At 45.4% G+C, this 18595-nt stretch overlaps 1 protein-coding gene across 3 annotated transcripts in view; it reads right to left on the reverse strand.

The window, feature by feature from the left end:
* MTARC2 (mitochondrial amidoxime reducing component 2) overlaps window positions 1-18258 on the reverse strand; it is a 43502-nt gene extending 25244 nt beyond the window's left edge. The window contains exons 1-2 of one of the 3 annotated variants that reach the window (XM_054520088.2): window positions 17303-18258; window positions 10593-10766 (exon numbers count right to left, since the gene is read on the reverse strand). In XM_054520088.2, coding sequence (XP_054376063.1) covers window positions 10593-10766; window positions 17303-17526 — 398 coding nt within the window. In that variant the 5' untranslated portion in view covers window positions 17527-18258. Of the gene's footprint in view, window positions 1-10592; window positions 10767-16872 lie in introns of all 3 variants that reach the window. The other 2 variants (XM_024237655.3, XM_024237661.3) reach the window with 2 other exon arrangements.
* Window positions 18259-18595: the final 337 nt, after the last annotated feature.

The following is an 18595-nucleotide window of genomic DNA, read 5'->3' on the forward strand; positions in this document are numbered from 1 at the left end:
CCCCGATGGAAGGCATCCCTCCACCAGCCCTGTCTCCCATCCCTTCACTGGATGGTATCACCCCCCTGCCATGCCATCTTCTCCAATTCTTGCAGAATTTTCTGCAGAATCCACTCTCTTCTACATTTTGACACAAAATGTCTCATCAGCAACATTCCATAGAAAAAACTGACCCTCACTCTGTGGGTTCAATAAAACTTCATTAGTAAGCAATCTCTTAACTCACAAATCAAAAGTAACTCACTAAAAATTATGTAAGAGGACATAAAAACTTGAATAGACTCTTACAAAGAAAATCCAGATACTTTTACTGGCAAGTTCTATCAATAATTACAGAATAAATAATACCAATCTTACACAGCAAACAAAAAAAGTGTTTTTAAGACTTGCCATGTAAAAGTGGAAGAAAAGAGTAAATGTTTAGGACTAAATCTAACAAAAGATGTAAAATCACATTACAGATAAAATTATAAAACTTTATTAAAGAGAAAAATAAGACACAAACAAGTGAAGAAAAATAATATTCGGAGGGGGCAGCCAAGATGGCTGAACAGGAACAGCTCCGGTCTACAGCTCCCAGCGTGAGCGATGCAGAAGATGGGTGATTTCTGCATTTCCATCTGAGGTACCGGGTTCATCTCACTAGGGAGTGCCAGACAGTGGGCGAAGGACAGTGGATGCAGCGCACCATGTGCGAGCTGAAGCAGGGCGAGGCATTGCCTCGCTCGGGAAGCACAAGGGGTCAGGGAGTTCCCTTTCCTAGTCAAAGAAAGGGGTGACAGACGGCACCTGGAATATCGGGTCACTCCCACCCTAATACTGTGCTTTTCCGACAGGCTTAAAAAACGGTGCACCAGGAGATTATATCCCGCACCTGGCTCGGAGGGTCCTATGCCCATGGAGTCTCGCTGACTGCTAGCACAGCAGTCTGAGATCAAACAGCAAGGCGGCAGTGAGGCTGGGGGAGGGGCATCCATCATTGCCCAAGCTTCCTTAGGTAAACAAAGCAGCCAGGAAGCTCGAACTGGGTGGAGCCCACCACAGCTCAAGGAGGCCTGCGCGCCTCTTGTAGGTTTCACCTCTGGGGGCAGGGCACAGACAAACAAAAAGACAGCAGTAACCTCTGCAGTCTTAAATGTCCCTGTCTGACAGCTTTGAAGAGAGCAGTGGTTCTCCCAGCACGCAGCCGGAGATCTGAGAACAGGCAGACTGCCTCCTCAAGTGGGTCCCTGACCCCAGACCCATGAGCAGCCTAACTGGGAGGCACCCCCCAATAGGGGCAGACTGACACCTCACACGGCCGGCTGGGTACTCCTCTGAGACAAAACTTCCAGAGGAAAGATCAGACAGCAGCATTCGTGGTTCACGAAAATCTGCTGTTCTGCAGCCACCGCTGCTGATACGCAGGCAAACAAGGTCTGGAGTGGACCTCTAGCAAACTCCAACAGACCTGCAGCTGAGGGTCCTGTCTGTTAGAAGGAAAACTAACAAACAGAAAGGACATCCACACCAAAAACCCATCTGTACATCACCATCATCAAAAACCAAAAGTAGATAAAACCACAAAGATGGGGAAAAAACAGAGCAGAAAAACTGGAAACTCTAAAAAGCAGAGCACCTCTCCTCCTCCAAAGCAACGCAGTTCCTCACCAGCAACGGAACAAAGCTGGATGGAGAATGACTTTGACGAGTTGAGAGAAGAAGGCTTCAGACGATCAAACTACTCCGAGCTACAGGAGGAAATTCAAACCAAAGGCAAAGAAGTCAAAAACTTTGAAAAAAATTTAGACGAATGTATAACTAGAATAACCAATACAGAGAAGTGCTTAAAAGAGCTGATGGAGCTGAAAGCCAAGGCTCAAGAACTACGTGAAGAATGCAGAAGCCTCAGGAGCCAATGCGATCAACTGGAAGAAAGGGTATCAGTGATGAAGATGAAATGAATGAAATGAAGCGAGAAGGGAAGTTTAGAGAAAAAAGAATAAAAAGAAATGAACAAAGCCTCCAAGAAATATGGGACTACGTGAAAAGCCCAAATTTACATCTGATTGGTGTACCTGAAAGTGACGGGGAGAATGGAACCAAGTTGGAAAACACTCTGCGGGATATTATCCAGGAGAACTTCCCCAATCTAGCAAGGTGGGCCAACATTCAGATTCAGGAAATACAGAGAACGCCACAAAGATACTCCTCGAGAAGAGCAACTCCAAGACACATAATTGTCAGATTCACCAAAGTAGAAATGAAGGAAAAAATGTTAAGGGCAGCCAGAGAGAAAGGTTGGGTTACCCACAAAGGGAAGCCCATCAGACTAACAGCGGATCTCTCAGCAGAAACTCTACAAGCCAGAAGAGAGTGGGGGCCAATATTCAACATTCTTAAAGAAAAGAATTTTCAACCCAGAATTTCATATCCAGCCAAACTAAGCTTCATAGGTGAAGGAGAAATAAAATACTTTACAGACAAGCAAATGCTGAGAGATTTTGTCACCACCAGGCCTGCCCTAAAAGAGTTCCTAAAGGAAGCGCTAAACATGGAAAGGAACAACCGGTACCAGCCACTGCAAAATCATGCCAAATTGTAAAGACCATCGAGGCTAGGAAGACACTGCATCAACTAACGAGCAAAATAACCAGCTAACATCATAATGACAGGATCAAATTCACACATAACAATATTAACTTTAAATGTAAATGGACTAAATGCTCCAATTAAAAGACACAGACTGGCAAATTGGATAGAGTCAAGACCTATCAGTGTGCTGTATTCAGGAAACCCATTTCACGTGCAGACACACACATAGGCTCAAAATAAAAGGATGGAGGAAGATCTACCAAGCAAATGGAAAACAAAAAAAGGCAGGGGTTGCAATCCTAGTCTCTGATAAAACAGACTTTAAACCAACAAAGATCAAAAGAGACAAAGAAGGCCATTACATAAGGGTAAAGGGATCAATTCAACAAGAAGAGCTAACTATCCTAAATATATATGCACCCAATACAGGAGCACCCAGATTCTTAAAGCAAGGCCTGAGTGACCTACAAAGAGACTTAGACTCCCACACAATAATAATGGGAGACTTTAACACCCTACTGTCAACATTAAACAGATCAATGAGACAGAAAGTTAAAAAGGATACCCAGGAATTGAACTCAGCTCTGCACCAAGCGGACCTAATAGACATCTACAGAACTCACCACCCCAAATCAACAGAATATACATTTTTTTCACACCACACCACACCTATTCCAAAATTGACCACATAGTTGGAAGTAAAGCTCTCCTCAGTAAATGTAAAAGAACAGAAATTATAACAAACTATCTCTCAGATCACAGTGCAATCAAACTAGAACTCAGGATTAAGAAACTCACTCAAAACTGCACAACTACATGGAAACTGAACAACCTGCTCCTGAATGACTACTGGGTACATAACGAAATGAAGGCAGAAATAAAGATGCTCTTTGAAACCAACGAGAACAAAGACACAACATACTAGAATCTCTGGGACACATTCAAAGCAGTGTGCAGAGGGAAATTTATAGCACTAAATGCCCACAAGAGAAAGCAGGAAAGATCCAAAATTGACACCCTAACATCACAATTAAAAGAACTAGAAAAGCAAGAGCAAACACATTCAAAAGCTAGCAGAAGGCAAGAAATAACTAAAATCAGAGCAGAACTGAAGGAAATAGAGACACAAAAAACCCTTCAAAAAATTAATGAATCCAGGAGCTGGTTTTTTGAAAGGATCAACAAAATCGATAGACCACTAGCAAGACTAATAAAGAAGAAAAGAGAGAAGAATCAAATAGACGCAATAAAAAATGATAAAGGGGATATCACCACCGATCCCACAGAAATACAAACTACCATCAGAGAATACTACAAACACCTCTACGCAAATAAACTAGAAAATCTAGAAGAAATGGATAAATTCCTCAACACATACACCCTCCCAAGACTAAACCAGGAAGAAGTTGAATCTCTGAATAGACCAATAAAAGGCTCTGAAATTGTGGCAATAATCAATAGCTTACCAACCAAAAAGAGTCCAGGACCAGATGGATTCACAGCTGAATTCTACCAGAGGTACAAGGAGGAACTGGTACCATTCCTTCTGAAACTATTCCAATCAATAGAAAAAGAGGGAATCCTCCCTAACTCATTTTATGAGGCCAGCATCATCCTGATACCAAAGCCTGACAGAGACACAACAAAAAAAGAGAATTTCAGACCAATATCCTTGATGAACATTGATGCAAAAATCCTCAATAAAATACTGGCAAACCGAATCCAGCAGCACATCAAAAAGTTTATCCACCATGATCAAGTGGGCTTCATCCCTGGGATGCAAGGCTGGTTCAATATATGCAAATCAATAAATGTAATCCAGTATATAAACAGAACCAAAGACAAAAACCACATGATTATCTCAATAGATGCAGAAAAGGCCTTTGACAAAATTCAACAACCTTCATGCTAAAAACTCTCAATAAATTAGGTATTGATGGGACGTATCTCAAAATAATAAGAGCTATCTATGACAAACCCACAGCCAATATCATACTGAATGGGCAAAAACTGGAAGCATTCCCTTTGAAAACTGGCACAAGACAGGGATGCCCTCTCTCACCACTCCTATTCAACATAGTGTTGGAAGTTCTGGCCAGGGCAATTAGGCAGGAGAAGGAAATAAAGGGTATTCAATTAGGAAAAGAGGAAGTCAAATTGTCCCTGTTTGCAGATGACATGATTGTATATCTAGAAAACCCCATTGTCTCAGCCCGAAATCTCCTTAAGCTGATAAGCAACGTCAGCAGTCTCAGGATACAAAATCAATGTACAAAAATCACAAGCATTCTTATACACCAACAACAGACAAACAGAGGGCCAAATCATGAGTGAACTCCCATTCACAATTGCTTCAAAGAGAATAAAATACCTAGGAATCCAACTTACAAGAGACGTGAAGGACCTCTTCAAGGAGAACTAGAAACCACTGCTCAAGGAAATAAAAGAGAATGCAAACAAATGGAAGAATATTCCATGCTCATGGGTAGGAAGAATCAATATCGTGAAAATGGCCATACTGCCCAAGGTAATTTACAGATTCAATGCCATCCCCAACAAGCTACCAATGACTTTCTTCACAGAATTGGAAAAAACTACTTTCAAGTTCATATAGAACCAAAAAAGAGCCCGCATTGCCAAGTCAATCCTAAGCCAAAAGAACAAAGCTGGAGGCATCACGCTACCTGACTTCAAACTATACTACAAGGCTACAGTAACCAAAACAGCATGGTACTGGTACCAAAAGAGAGAAATAGACCAATGGAACAGAACAGAGCCCTCAGAAATAACGCCGCATATCTACAACTATCTGATCTTTGACAAACCTGAGAAAAACAAGCAATGGGGAAAGGATTCCCTATTTAATAAATAGTGCTGGGAAAACTGGCTAGCCATATGTAGAAAGCTGAAACTGGATCCCTTCCTTACACCTTATACAAAAATTAATTCAAGATGGATTAAAGACTTAAACGTTAGACCTAAAACCATAAAAACCCTAGAAGAAAACCTAGGCATTACCATTCAGGACATAGACATGGGCAAAGACTTCACGTCTAAAACACCAAAAGCAATGGCAACAAAAGCCAAAATTGACAAATGGGATCCAATTAAACCAAACAGCTTCTGCACAGCAAAAGAAACTACCATCAGAGTGAACAGGCAACATACAAAATGGGAGAAAATTTTCACAACCTACTCATCTGACAAACGGCTAATATCCAGAATCTACAATGAACTCAAACAAATTTACAAGAAAAAAATAAACAACCCCATCAAAAAGTGGGCGAAGGACATGAACAGACACTTCTCAAAAGAAGACATTTATGCAGCCAAAAAACACATGAAAAAATGCTCACCATCACTGGCCATCAGAGAAATGCAAATCAAAACCACAATGAGATACCATCTCACACCAGTTAGAATGGCGATCATTAAAAAGTCAGGAAATAACAGGTGCTGGAGAGGATGTGGAGAAATAGGAACACTTTTACACTGTTGGTGGGACTGTAAACTAGTTCAACCCTTGTGGAAGTCAGTGTGGCGATTCCTCAGGGATCTAGAACTAGAAATACCATTTGACCCAGCCATCCCATTACTGGGTATATACCCAAAGGACTATAAATCATGCTGCTATAAAGACACATGCACACGTATGTTTACTGCGGCACTATTCACAATAGCAAAGACTTGGAACCAACCCAAATGTCCAACAATGATAGACCGGATTAAGAAAATACGGCACAGATACACCATGGAATACTATGCAGCCATAAAAAATGATGAGTTCATGTCCTTTGTAGGGACATGGATGAAATTGGAAATCATCATTCTCAGTAAACTATCACAAGGACAAAAAACCAAACACCACATGTTCTCACTCATAGGTGGGAATTGAACAATGCAAACACATGGACACAGGAAGGGGAACATCACACTCTGGGGACTGTTGTGGGGTGGGGGGAGGGGGGAGGGATAGCATTAGGAGATATACCTAATACTAAATGGCGAGTTAATGGGTGCAGCACACCAGCATGGCACATGTATACATATGTAACTAACCTGCACATTGTGCACATGTACCCTAAAACTTAAAGTATAATAATAATAAAATTAAATAAATAAAAAATAAATTAAAAAAAAGAAAAATAATATTCATAGATAAGGTGGATTAATACAATAAAGATAATAGCTATTTAAGACCTAATATCTAGTTAAGTGCTTACTGTGTACCAGGTCCTCTTGCAAGTGCTTTATTTAATACACACATACACACACCCAGACACACACATACACACACACATATTTTCACATCAGTTTTCTCTAAATTTAGCTACAAATTCAATATAGGATGGAAGTCATGTCTTACTTCCCCCTACTTTAAAACATTAGCTTCACCTTTTAAGACAATAATCACGCCGTGCACGGTGGCTGATGCCTGTAATCCCAGCACTATCGGAGGCTGAGGCAGGTGGATCCCTTGAGGTCAGGAGTTCGAGAACAACCTGGCCAACATGGTGAAACCCCACCTCTAGTAAAATACAAAAATTAGCTGGGTGTGGTGGTGCATGCCTGTAGTCCCAGCTACTCAGGAGGCTGAGGCAGGAGAATCACTTGAGCCTGGGAGATGGAGGTTGCAGTGAGCTGAGATCGCGCCATTGCACTCCAGCCTGGGCAACAAGAGCGAAACGCCATCTCAAAAAAAAAAAAAGGCAATAATTATTCATAAATACTTGTGATAATCAAGAAGCCATACTGGTCTATAATTAGTATAAAAAAACTTAAACCACACAAGGTGAACAGGGAAAGCTGATTCAAAACACTAACAGTGAAAGTTTAAAATAAAATAAGTGGCCGGGCAAGGTGGCTCATGCCTGTAATCCCTGCACTTTGGGAAGTCGAGGCAGGTGGATCAAAAGGTCAGGAGATCGAGACCATGGTAGCCAACATGGTGAAATCCCATCTCTGCTAAAAATACAAAAATTAGCTGGGTGTGGTGGCGTGCGCCTGTAGTCCCAGCTACTCAGGAGGCTGAGGCAGGAGAATCGCTTGAACCCAGGAGGCAGAGGTTGCAGCGAGTTGAGATCGCACCACTGCACTCCAGCCCAGGCGACAGAGCGAGACTCCATCTCAAAAATAATAATAATAATAAAATAAAATAAGTGTGGAATAATATAAAATTCATGACACTTCAGCCTTGTCCAAATGTCTGTGAAGGGACTTCTTTTTCTTTTTACTAACTTGAGGTTGTTGGTTTATATTATTTGATTCTGGGCGCTGGTGGGCTGGCTGTGGTAATCACTCTGTCACTTACCATCTGTTAGGGGTTAAATGTTTGTGTCTCCCCAAAATTCCTTTGTTGACACCCTCACCCCCAATGTGGGGCCTATGGGAGGTAATTAGGTTTAGATGAGGTGGAGCCCTCATGCTGGGATTGGTACCCTTATAAGAGGAAGAAACACAGGAATGCTCTCTCTCTTCATGCAGGCACCAGGGAAGGTCATGTGAGGACATAACGAGAAGTGGCCATCTACAACCCTGAAAAGGGACCTCACCAATCTACCAGCACCTCGATCTTAGACTTCCCATCCTCCCAAACTATGAGAAATAAATATCTGTTGTTTAAGCCACCCAGACTATGGTATTTTGTCACAGCAGCTGGCATTAACTAAACACACTACCTGTATTATTTCTTCAATTTTTAGCAGTTCCCTTGGCAACCAATCCATTAAAAATAGCTTATAAATACAGGCTGAACTAGTTACAGCATGTCTAACCAGCTAGAGAGGGCAGTGCGCTGACTACACCTCTGCATCAATCCAAATGCACAGCTCTCAATCATTTTCACCAAACTGCCAGGGTTCCAGGCTCTCTATTCCCACCTTATCCAGATCTACAATTCATGTGTGGAACAGAATTACATAAGAAGAGGCTGCAGGCCAGGCACAGTGGCTCACGCCTGCAATCCCAGCAGTTTGGGAGGCCAAGGCAGGTGGATCACCTGAGGTCAGGAGTTAGAAACCAGCCTGGCCAACATGGTGAAACCACATCTCTACTAAAAACACAAAATTAGCCGGGCGTGATGGCGCATGCCTCTAATCCCAGCTACTCAGGAGGCTGGGGCAGGAGAATCGCTTGAACCTGGGGGGTGGAGGTTGCAGTGAGCCAAGATTGTGCCATTGCACTCCAGCCTGGGCAACAAGAGCAAAACTCCATCTCAAAAAATAAACAAATAAAAAAGAACAGGCTGCAATTGCTGTCTTTTTCAGACCCAGGCAACTCACCTGCAAGGTATTCCTCTTTCCCTCTTTCCATCCAGGAAGGTGTGTGTGTCCCTAGATTTCTGCCTATTTAGCTGGTAAAGAGCCTCGGGGGAAAAACTTGCTCACTGTTGGCAACATAGTGAGTCTACAGGACAACACCCATATTACTCATGTGACACATGTCACCTACATATTTAGCCATCACCTTCACGTGTCTTCCAATTAAGCCGAGATGGCTACACTCTTCCTCTTCAATGAATTGATGGGCTCAAAACCTGTCATTTATGGGAAAGCTTTTCTTCTCCCTACATATACACCTTAAAGGCAAAAGCCTTAGGAGGGAAGTGGGTTCAAATCCCAGCTCTGTGTTTTCGTGGCAGTGATCTAAGACTTGGTTTCCTCATTTGTAAAGTGGAATTAATGACCCCCATCATGGGCTTGCTAAGATAATTACCTGAAATACTGAATTCAGTGAATTATTGCTTCAGACTTCTGAAAATTGGGAACCATGAGTGGTGGATTTCAGCTTAGACACTTTGCTTGAAAAAGCATAAGATGAGAGTTCAGGGAGTAATCTGAGGCTCTCCTCTGAGCCCTGGGACCTTGGACAACACCAACTTCCACACACTTAACAAGCTCAGTTGGTGACAAGGGATCCAGATCATCCCACGACAAGCATCTAAGTCTTCTTAATGTGGAAGGACAAGACCCCAGCAAACCACAGAACTTGACAACCCAACAGAAGTCCCATAGGCCAAAAGGAAGCCAAAGCCTGAGGTGTGTCTTTGGCCAGAAGTGGAAATCCCTTACACCCAAGGAATATGCCTTCATCTCAACTACACACTTCAGAGGCTGCAGAGTCAACTTGAAAGCTCTGGAAGCTCCAGCACCCTTCTCACCCAGCCCTGAGATACAGCTGCTAAAGTCTCCACTAACTCCCTTGTCTGCCTGGTTGGAGAGCTGACAATTCTGAATGAAGATTTGAACGAAAGGAGAAAAGCCCTAAAGATGAGCACATTGTATCACCTTTCTACTTGTAGTAATCCTGCTTTTAATTTTCTGCATGTTTTACGCTTTGACATCTTGGAGCCTTGTTGACACTGAAGAAACTACTTCTACCAGGACCAATTCCTAGAAATAATAGACTGATGACCTGCAAGTGTGCCTGTAATAGGAACACCAACCCATCCAGAGTCTGCACTCCCAGTCACCTCCTTTATTTGGTGCTTACATGCTGGGCCACTAGTCCCATGCCCTAGTCAACCCCAGAGCCAAGTACCAGACAACCTGTGTCCCAGAGCCTGCTGAAATTATTTAAACTAGCCAGCCCTAAGCCTGCCACCCCTGCCTTGCTTCTCCTTTCCTGTGGAAACCACAATAAAAGCCCTTGCCCACATGTTCCCCCTGCTCCCTCTGCCTCCTGACCCACCCTGGTGCTTCCCCACTTGGCCTTGTGCGGCGAGGCGTGCCTCCAGTTTCTAGAGAATCTGTTGGTATAACATCTTCTTTTTTCAGGACAGTCATTTCTGTGTCTGTGTGTCTAACCATACCTGATTAAAACAAATCCTAGGTACCCTTAAAACAATATCCTGCATCATCCACTCGTGCCCAATCCCAACTCAAACTGCACTTTTCTTAAATATTTCCTTTACCAATGTCATCCTCTACTGTAGAAACTATAGCAAGACAGAATGCAAGGAGGAGCCTGAAGAGAAATCAAGCCTGTTGCAGTTCCATGGATGCCCCCAAGCAGAACACCTGCAGTTGTGGAGTTTGTTTGAGGAAGGCTGCTTGCTAGGCAAAACCAGCTGGTCCATGTCTGGAGCCCTGAAGATCAGGCAGTTGTTCTCATAAGTGATGGAGACCAGCACGAGGCGCGGCTCCTGCCGGGCAGTGACCATGTGTCCATCTTCCTTAATCACCAGCCAAAACCTGCAGAGAAACAAACCAGGGCACACTCAGAAAATCCTCTTCCACCTCCCAACAGCTTCCCTCCAGCTTTCTATTTCCTCAAAACTCTCCACCCGCCCCGACTTGGGACCTAACAATCGTTTTCCAGACAATTATCCTGGTCTGGCCAAATGATTTGGGTCTAAAAGTTGGTGACCCCAATAAGAGCTTATTTGGCAGAAACAGTTCTGGGAGAGCGTCTGGCCGATGTATGGCAATCTCCAGTTTCAAAAACAAGAATATGAGCCTGGCTCAGAGACTCTCCCTCACTGCTTAGGCAACCCTGCTGCTTGTCTGGGGGTTCTGCTTTTGTTAGAAGCTTCTGTAGGTCTGTTAAATATGTCTCTGTGGCCCTGGGAGAAGTAAAATAGCTTTCAGGTCCTTTTGTTGTAGAACACGATGAGGTTGGCCAAGTGAATTGGAGTCTGAGACAAAGGTCTTGCAAAGTTGCTGCCTCCAAGAGGAACCAGCCGGCCTCTGCTCTGTTTAACTTGCTGCGGCATGCGGGGGTGCCACATCAGGAAACCTCCCAAACAGCCTTTCCTCTTCATGCACACATTCTGACGTAGAGAACAAAGACTCACAGAAGTCACATGTTAGATAAGAATCCCACTTATTTCCTAGAGAGCCCACTGTACTGGACTTGGTTTTCTTACTTTGTATTTCTACAGGACGAGCTGAAGAGTTAGGGAAAGCTGGCCAGGCCCAGTTGGTTAGGCTTTTACCTACAGCCTAGCATATAGGTTGGGGCTGTACCACACAAAAGACTGTGTTGCCAAAAAGAAAAAAATCTTCCATTCCTAGGGAAAATAAATTTCAATATCACAGTTTAGTTTCATTTCGTTTTGTTTCGTTTAGTTGTCTTGTTTCATTTCGTTTATTTTGAGACAGAGTCTCACTCTGTTAGCCAGGCTGGAGTGCAGTGGCACAATCTAGCTCACTGCAACCTCCACCTCCTTGGTTCAAGTGATTCTCTTGCCTTAGCCTCCCGGGTAGCTGGGATTACAGGCATGCACCACCACACCCAGCTAATTTTTGTACTTTTAGTAGAGATGGGGTTTCGCTATGTTGGCTGGGCTGGTCTTGAACTCATGGCCTCAAGTTACCTGCCGCCTCAGCCTCCCAAAGTACTGGGATTACAGGCATGAGCCACTGTGCCCAGCCCAATATCACTATTTTAGAAAGAAGATAGAATCTGCAGACAAGCGGGTGAGGACAATGTGGGCACTGATGAGTAAAAATTGCCTGAAAGCCAGAGGCTTTCCAAATGTGAGGAGGATAAAAAGCACAGCCCCTTCCCGAAGCAGGGGCGGCTCCTCCCAGGAAGACATTCCAAAATATGACCAGAGCCATCAGGGAAAGCCTGATGAGACCTCAGGAGGACATCCAATATCCCAGCACAGGCAGCTCCGTCTCTGCCCTGTCCTAACCCTGACAGATAGTCTTGCATCTGCAACCTCCTTATCAGTAGAGTCCTTTCCAGGTGCTGGCTAAACTGTCCCTTCCCTGCAACCACACTAGAAGACAACGGCTGGCAGCCTGTGCTCTGCTAACTGGCATTATGATGGTGTGGCAGTGTAAAGGCATTCCAGTAACTGTCTTGGCTACCCCCTTCCAAAAAGCTGGTGACACTGGGTAGCAGCAAGTCCCCACCCCTCTGAGGAGACCACCTTTTTCTTTCTTTTTTCTTTTTTTTTTTTTTTTTGAGACGGAGTCTCGCTCTGTCGCCCAGGCTGGAGTGGAGTGCAGTGGCGCGATCTCGGCTCACTGCAAGCTCCGCCTCCCGGGTTCACACCATTCTCCTGCCTCAGCCTCCCATGTAGCCGGGACTACAGGTGCCCGCCACCACACCTGGCTAATTTTTTGTATTTTTTTTTTTTTTTTAGTAGAGACAGGGTTTCACTGTGTTAGCCAGGATGGTCTCGATCTCCTGATCTCGTGATCTGCCCGCCTCGGCCTCCCAAAGTGCTGGGATTACAGGCATGAGCCACCACACCCAGCCCACCTTTTCCTTTCTAAGTGTATATATGCATATGTGTATTATTTATTCATTTATATATATTTATACTTAATTTCAAGAGAGAGGGAGACAGGGTCTCACTCTATCACCCAGGCTGTAGATTGCAGTGGCATGATCTTAGCTCATGGCAGACTTGAGCTGCTGGGCTCAAGCGATCCTCCTGCCGCAGTCTCCTAAGTAGCTGGGACTACAGGCACACACCACCACACCCAAATGATCTTTTTATTTTTTGTAGAGATGGGGTCCCGCTGTGGTCTGGACCTTCTGGCTGGTCTGGAACTCCTGGCTCAATTAATCCTCCCTCCTTGGCCTCCCAAAGTGCTGAGATTACAGATGTGAGCCATCCTGCCTGGTCAAAGATGCCACAGGCATCTTTTTAGATCCCACAGTTCTCTGGTTCACTCATCCTGGGGCTTGGTTCTGTAAATCAGAGGATTTCTGCCCAGAGAATGGGGCTACAGTGAAATAGGCAGGCATCCACTGATTTAGATGCCTAACAGAGCTGGGCCCTATTCCCTATTTCCAGCCTTGTCCCTTGGTGCACAGTTCTTTGGTTAACCTCACTAAAGCCTTCACCCGTAACTTCCAACATGCCCCTTCCCCAGACAAGACTCCCTTTGAGATCTGCACACAACCAGAGCCATGTCCAAACAGGAGTGGCAAACCTGTTTGCACATTATTTCTGACATTACTTCTCCATGGGCTTAATCTTCTCATCTCCCATTCATCCCTTACTAATGTCGCCCTTCACCGTGGCTCACAGCCTGGCCTGTGGCTCCAGCCTGTCGTATAATAATACAGGCGTTAACTGCTGGGGTTAACAGTGGGAAGTAGTCACTAGAGGTTTCCCACTCATCACTGTCACTGAAAAAGTGGCAACTTACAGGGAGTCCAATTTTGGGACAGGACAAAGAGAGTAATCACAGGATAAAAGGTTGCCATTTGTAAATACCCCAACCATCTCATTTCCCTGTCAACCTAGGCAATATTATTTTTCACCTCTTGTACACAAAATGATGCCCAGGGAATGAATAACTAGTTCTATTCTGCCAGATCTGAAAGAAGAGATAAGTCTGGAGTATGGATTTCATCATAACCAAGTTACCCCAACCTAATCTGCAACAAAAAGCCAGCACCTTGAATTTACAGGTAAAACATGAGTATGTGGTAGAGGGATCAGTGTAGAAGCCTGGAGCCCCGATTCCCCCAAAAGAGCTACAGTGCCCCAAAAACAACCAACAGCAACGGGTAAGTGGATCCCAAAACAACAGAAAAAAATATCATTTCTCAATTACAAACTGGCCTGGGGAGCAGGAAGGACTGAAAAGTGAGGGAAAGCAGGAACTCTACCACTGAGTGTGGGAAGAGAAAAACAGCAGGAATTGGGCAGGGAATAACACCCTGGATAATAATAAACTTAAGGGATTCCTTTCTCCAACAGTTAATCATTTGTGCAGAAGAAATAAAGGACTGGCTTCAGTAAGGGTTTAGACAGATAAAACTGATCAACTCACATATGGCTGCTAAGGAGAGCAGAGATTTCCAAGGTCAGGGAGGACAAGGACGCCCTCCCAGCAACTGCACCAGGCACCGAGTGCCAGCATTCTGCCAGGTGGACTTTAAACACTCAATGCTTAGCATGCTCAAGCGAAGTGTTCACAAGTACACTAAGAGCTTTGAACAAAATACCTTTAGAAATTTGAGACCCAGAGCACTTCCAGAGGAAAATCCCAGCTCCTTGGAACAGTTAGTTCCAAAGACACAGGTTCAGAATGGAATTCATTAAATGAGGCCTTTCCCTGAATTCTAGGAACATTTGTAGTAGTGTTATTAAATTGTCAGGTGGAGAGAACAGCAGCCATTAAATAGAGTTCTCTTCAGCAAGCCTGCTTTCAAATTGTTAATTATCCTTTGATAAATAAAATGTAGTTAAAATGGGGCTTTAGAGACCATGAAGTTCAAGCTCATTCTTTTGCAAATGAGACGACTTTGTAGAAGTTTGCCCAAAGTCTCCTGATCCTCAGTGCAATCCTTATACTTTTATATCATGCACTGGTTTCATACAAACAGCATAAGTTCTGTACTTACACAGATCTGAGTTCAAATCCCCACAGCACACACTGGTTTTCTGGCCTTGGATGAGATACTCATTCTTTCTGATACTGTTTCCTTATTTGCAAAATGGTGATAATAATATCTAGTCCACAAGATCGTTATGAGGTTTAAATATGCTAATCTATGCGACAGGATTTAGCTCAGTGTCTGCTGCATTTTAACACTGAATAACATTAATTTCATTGCCTTTCCCTCTACCCCAGGCTTCACATCACCCCACCCCATCCTAAGCGTTTATTGTTTAAAACAAGGGAAAGGTAACACAGTTGTATTTATTTTAGGATGCCAATGGGAGCAAAAAGCACAGGCAAAGGACACCTATTTTCTTTCCATGGTTGCAGTAGTCATGGCAAAGCAGTGACAAAGAGAAGTGGGAAAAAACCGTTCTTCAGGTGATCAGAGGAAACGCAGATTAGAACTGGAAACTGTCTGTGAAACCAATCCTTCAAGTGAGGAAGGAAGTAGTGCAACCTAGTCTGCAACACTGATTTTCTCTGGACATGCATCGTGAGAATTTGGTTCTCCCAGTTTTTTGGAAGGTGTCCAGTCCCACAGAGCCTGAAGTCTTTCCAGTAACAGGAAGGCTTTTCTTATCCTTCATATTTGAATAAGCTCTAAACATCCTCTTCTTCTTCATGGTCTCGGATAAAATCCTTTAATTATAGCATCAAAATCACCAGGGGGGAGATTTAAACATTCTACTCGAGTTGGCCCCACTCTTGGTGATTCTGCTTCAGTAGTCCTGGGATGGGAATCTCAGGAAATTATAGTTGAAAAAGCTCTCCAGGATAAGAAATCTGGGGTAGGGGTGGGAGAATGAAAATCTTCCCATGAATCATATGGTCTGTGTACACAACACTTCTCTAAGACTCTCTGAAGTTTTCCAATACCATGGAAGTCCACATTTCTTTAAGAGGGCAGCAGTCTTCACAAAACAGTGCATCCGTGTGTCCTGGAGTGAACACAGGGATGCAGGTGGCTCTCTGCTAGAGGAATACTTGAATGATCAACTTGCAAACCTCCCTCCCCTCGGACACAGGGCCACAGCTAAACCATCTCAGCCAGATAAGAAGGCATCTTGGCTGGGCACAGTGGCTCACACCTGTAATCCCAGCACTTTAGGAGGCCGAGGCTGGTGGATTCCCTGAGGTCAGGAGTTGGAGACCAGCCTGGTCAACATGGTGAAACCCCGTTTCTACTAAAAATACAAAAATTAGCCGGGCGTGGTGGCACGCACCTGTAATCTCAGCTACTTGGGAGGCTGAGGCAGGAGAATTGCTTGAACTTGGGAGATGGAGGTTGCAGTGAGCTGAGATAGCACCACTGCACTCCAGCCTGAGCCCAAATGTCTGAAATGAAATGTCTATGTGTCAGGCCCAAAAGTCCCAAAGTTCCAGGCTGTGAACAACTCTGCCTATGGGAGAAGGGGGGACACTATTCCCTTAATGACAAGTATCACCTCTGCCCCACAGTCCCCATGCCGCTTGCTCATCCTTCGTCAAAGTGTATCAGGCCTCCAGGGCACCCCCAGGATTGGAGAAATGTGAGGAACAAGGCCCAGCAAGGCCTAAGCCAATGTCCTTGAAAAATACTTGGTTTCTTTCTTGCTGCTTTCTAGTGCCAATAGCTTTATTTTTCTACTTTGGTATACTAGGATAGAATCACAAACTTTAGAGCTAAGGAGACTTGGAGATACAGGTCAGACCCCCTCCTGTTACAGAGGAGGAATCTCTCGTCTACGGAAGGGCAAGGGATTGCCCCTACCTACTTTACCAAAAATAAAGCTGGCATGAACTTGGCCTTCCCAGATAAACGACCAACGGCCCAACAGTCAGCCCAGAAACTCAGGTGGCAAACCTCTATAGTCCTTCCCAGATAGATCGGGCCCCACCTGCCCCCCGCTCCTCATCCCAGGCAGGCTCCACGCTGCCCCGCGCCCGCTCTCTGCCCTACCTGTCCCGCAGGTTGCCGATGCGCAGCCCCATGGCCGTGCACTCAGCCTCGCTCACCGGCACCCCTTTGCAGGATTTCACCGGGTAGATCCAGAGCTTCGCCACGGTGCCCACCTGCTGCAGCCGCCGGCGCCGCCTGGGCCATGCGCGGCGCCAGGCGACAGTCCCCAGGGCCACGGCGGCCAGTCCCAGCGCGGCGACCCCGAGCCACCTGGGCCAGGGCCGGGCTGGGAGGCCGAGGCGGGCCAGCGTGGAGGAGCTGGAGGCGCCCATGGCGGAGCGAGGGCGGGCGTGGACCTGCGCACTGACCCAGCAGCGACTGGAGCCCGGGAGGACGAGGAGGCTCTTCAGGATCCGGGAGAACGAGGAGGCCCTAAAGGATCCGGGCCGGAGGGAGGAGTCAAAGTTGAACCAACCACTGACCCTCTCACCCTTTCACCGCCAAGGTGGCGGAGCGGTTCCGCGGAGAGCGGGAATGCCTTAATGCGGTGACCAAGCCTGCGCGGTAACGGAGGAAGACAGGCAGAGAGCGGCCGGGGTACCCTGGGCGCCGTGGGAGCGACGCCACCCAAAGCAAGCGAGCTAATGGGGCGGCCTCTGGGGTGGTCAGTGTCTCCTCCCTCTTCCCCGCCCCTACAACACGACAGTTACCCATGCAACATGACCTTCAGCGCCAGCACACTGCCACCCCCTTCTCTGCTAATACTGCGCGCTTAGTCGCTCGACAAGATCACCGCAGAACGTGAAGGCGGGTTGCCGAACGGAGGATTTACAAACATTTGGGAACGACTTTTTCTGGCAGGTCGCTGGGAGAACTGCAGGACTTTCTGCACACAAAGGCTCAGTCTAAACCTCTGCACTCAAAGACGAGGAACTCTAGCGTGGCTTATAAGAGCATGACTCAAGGTCCCCCACCCTCCGCTGCCCCCTAACCTCGACCCCAGTAAAATGTCTTCCCGAGAAAGCTCAAGGCAGCCAGGAGAATTCCCCGTTTATTCTAGCCAACACCCGATGGTAAGGCCCCTGAGCTCCCTTTTTTAGGATATTTTCTTAAAAGGGCTTACAACTGTGAATCCTTTCTTTGTTGCTTTGAGATGTATATGTATCGCCTACACCTCAGAAGTGTCTTTCTCAAGGACCTGAAAGCCATTGCTTTGAAATGCAATCATGGGGAGGATAGAATCCCAGCTTCCTAACGGCCAGCTCCAGGCACAGCTGCCCGTCATTAATACTGACCACCCCTTCATGATTTTTCACTTGCTCCCCTGCTAGCTGCCCCGCCCTACTCTCTCCTTCACCCTTTAAAACGCCCAGTCTCCTATGCACAAATGAGAATGATCAGCTTTTTCTCCTACTGTAAGTAGTTACTGAGTAAAATCTGTTTTCATGCTTTAACTAATGTCTGGCTTTGTTGATCTTTAACAGCTCCATTCAAGCAAGCTATTGGGTTAACAGTGGATTTTCTCAGACAAATTAAGGTTTGAAGTCTTTCAAGTTTTTTGTTGTTGTTCTGTTTTTCAAAAGTTTGTCCCTTAAACTGTGGCACAGTTCTAGGAAAGTTTAAGGAGGCCAACCAGTGGGCCACCTCCTGGGAAAGGGGCCCGCTCTGGAGTGTGGGAAGAGACTCCGGTAAGGATGGAGAACCAGAGGAGCCAGGTTCCCTTCGGCTGTTCCTTGTGAAAAGTGAAAGACAAAACAGGGCCTGAATCTCTGCCCACCCAGGA

Source organism: Pongo abelii, chromosome 1 (assembly GCF_028885655.2).
Source record: "Pongo abelii isolate AG06213 chromosome 1, NHGRI_mPonAbe1-v2.0_pri, whole genome shotgun sequence".
NCBI lineage: Eukaryota > Metazoa > Chordata > Mammalia > Primates > Hominidae > Pongo > Pongo abelii.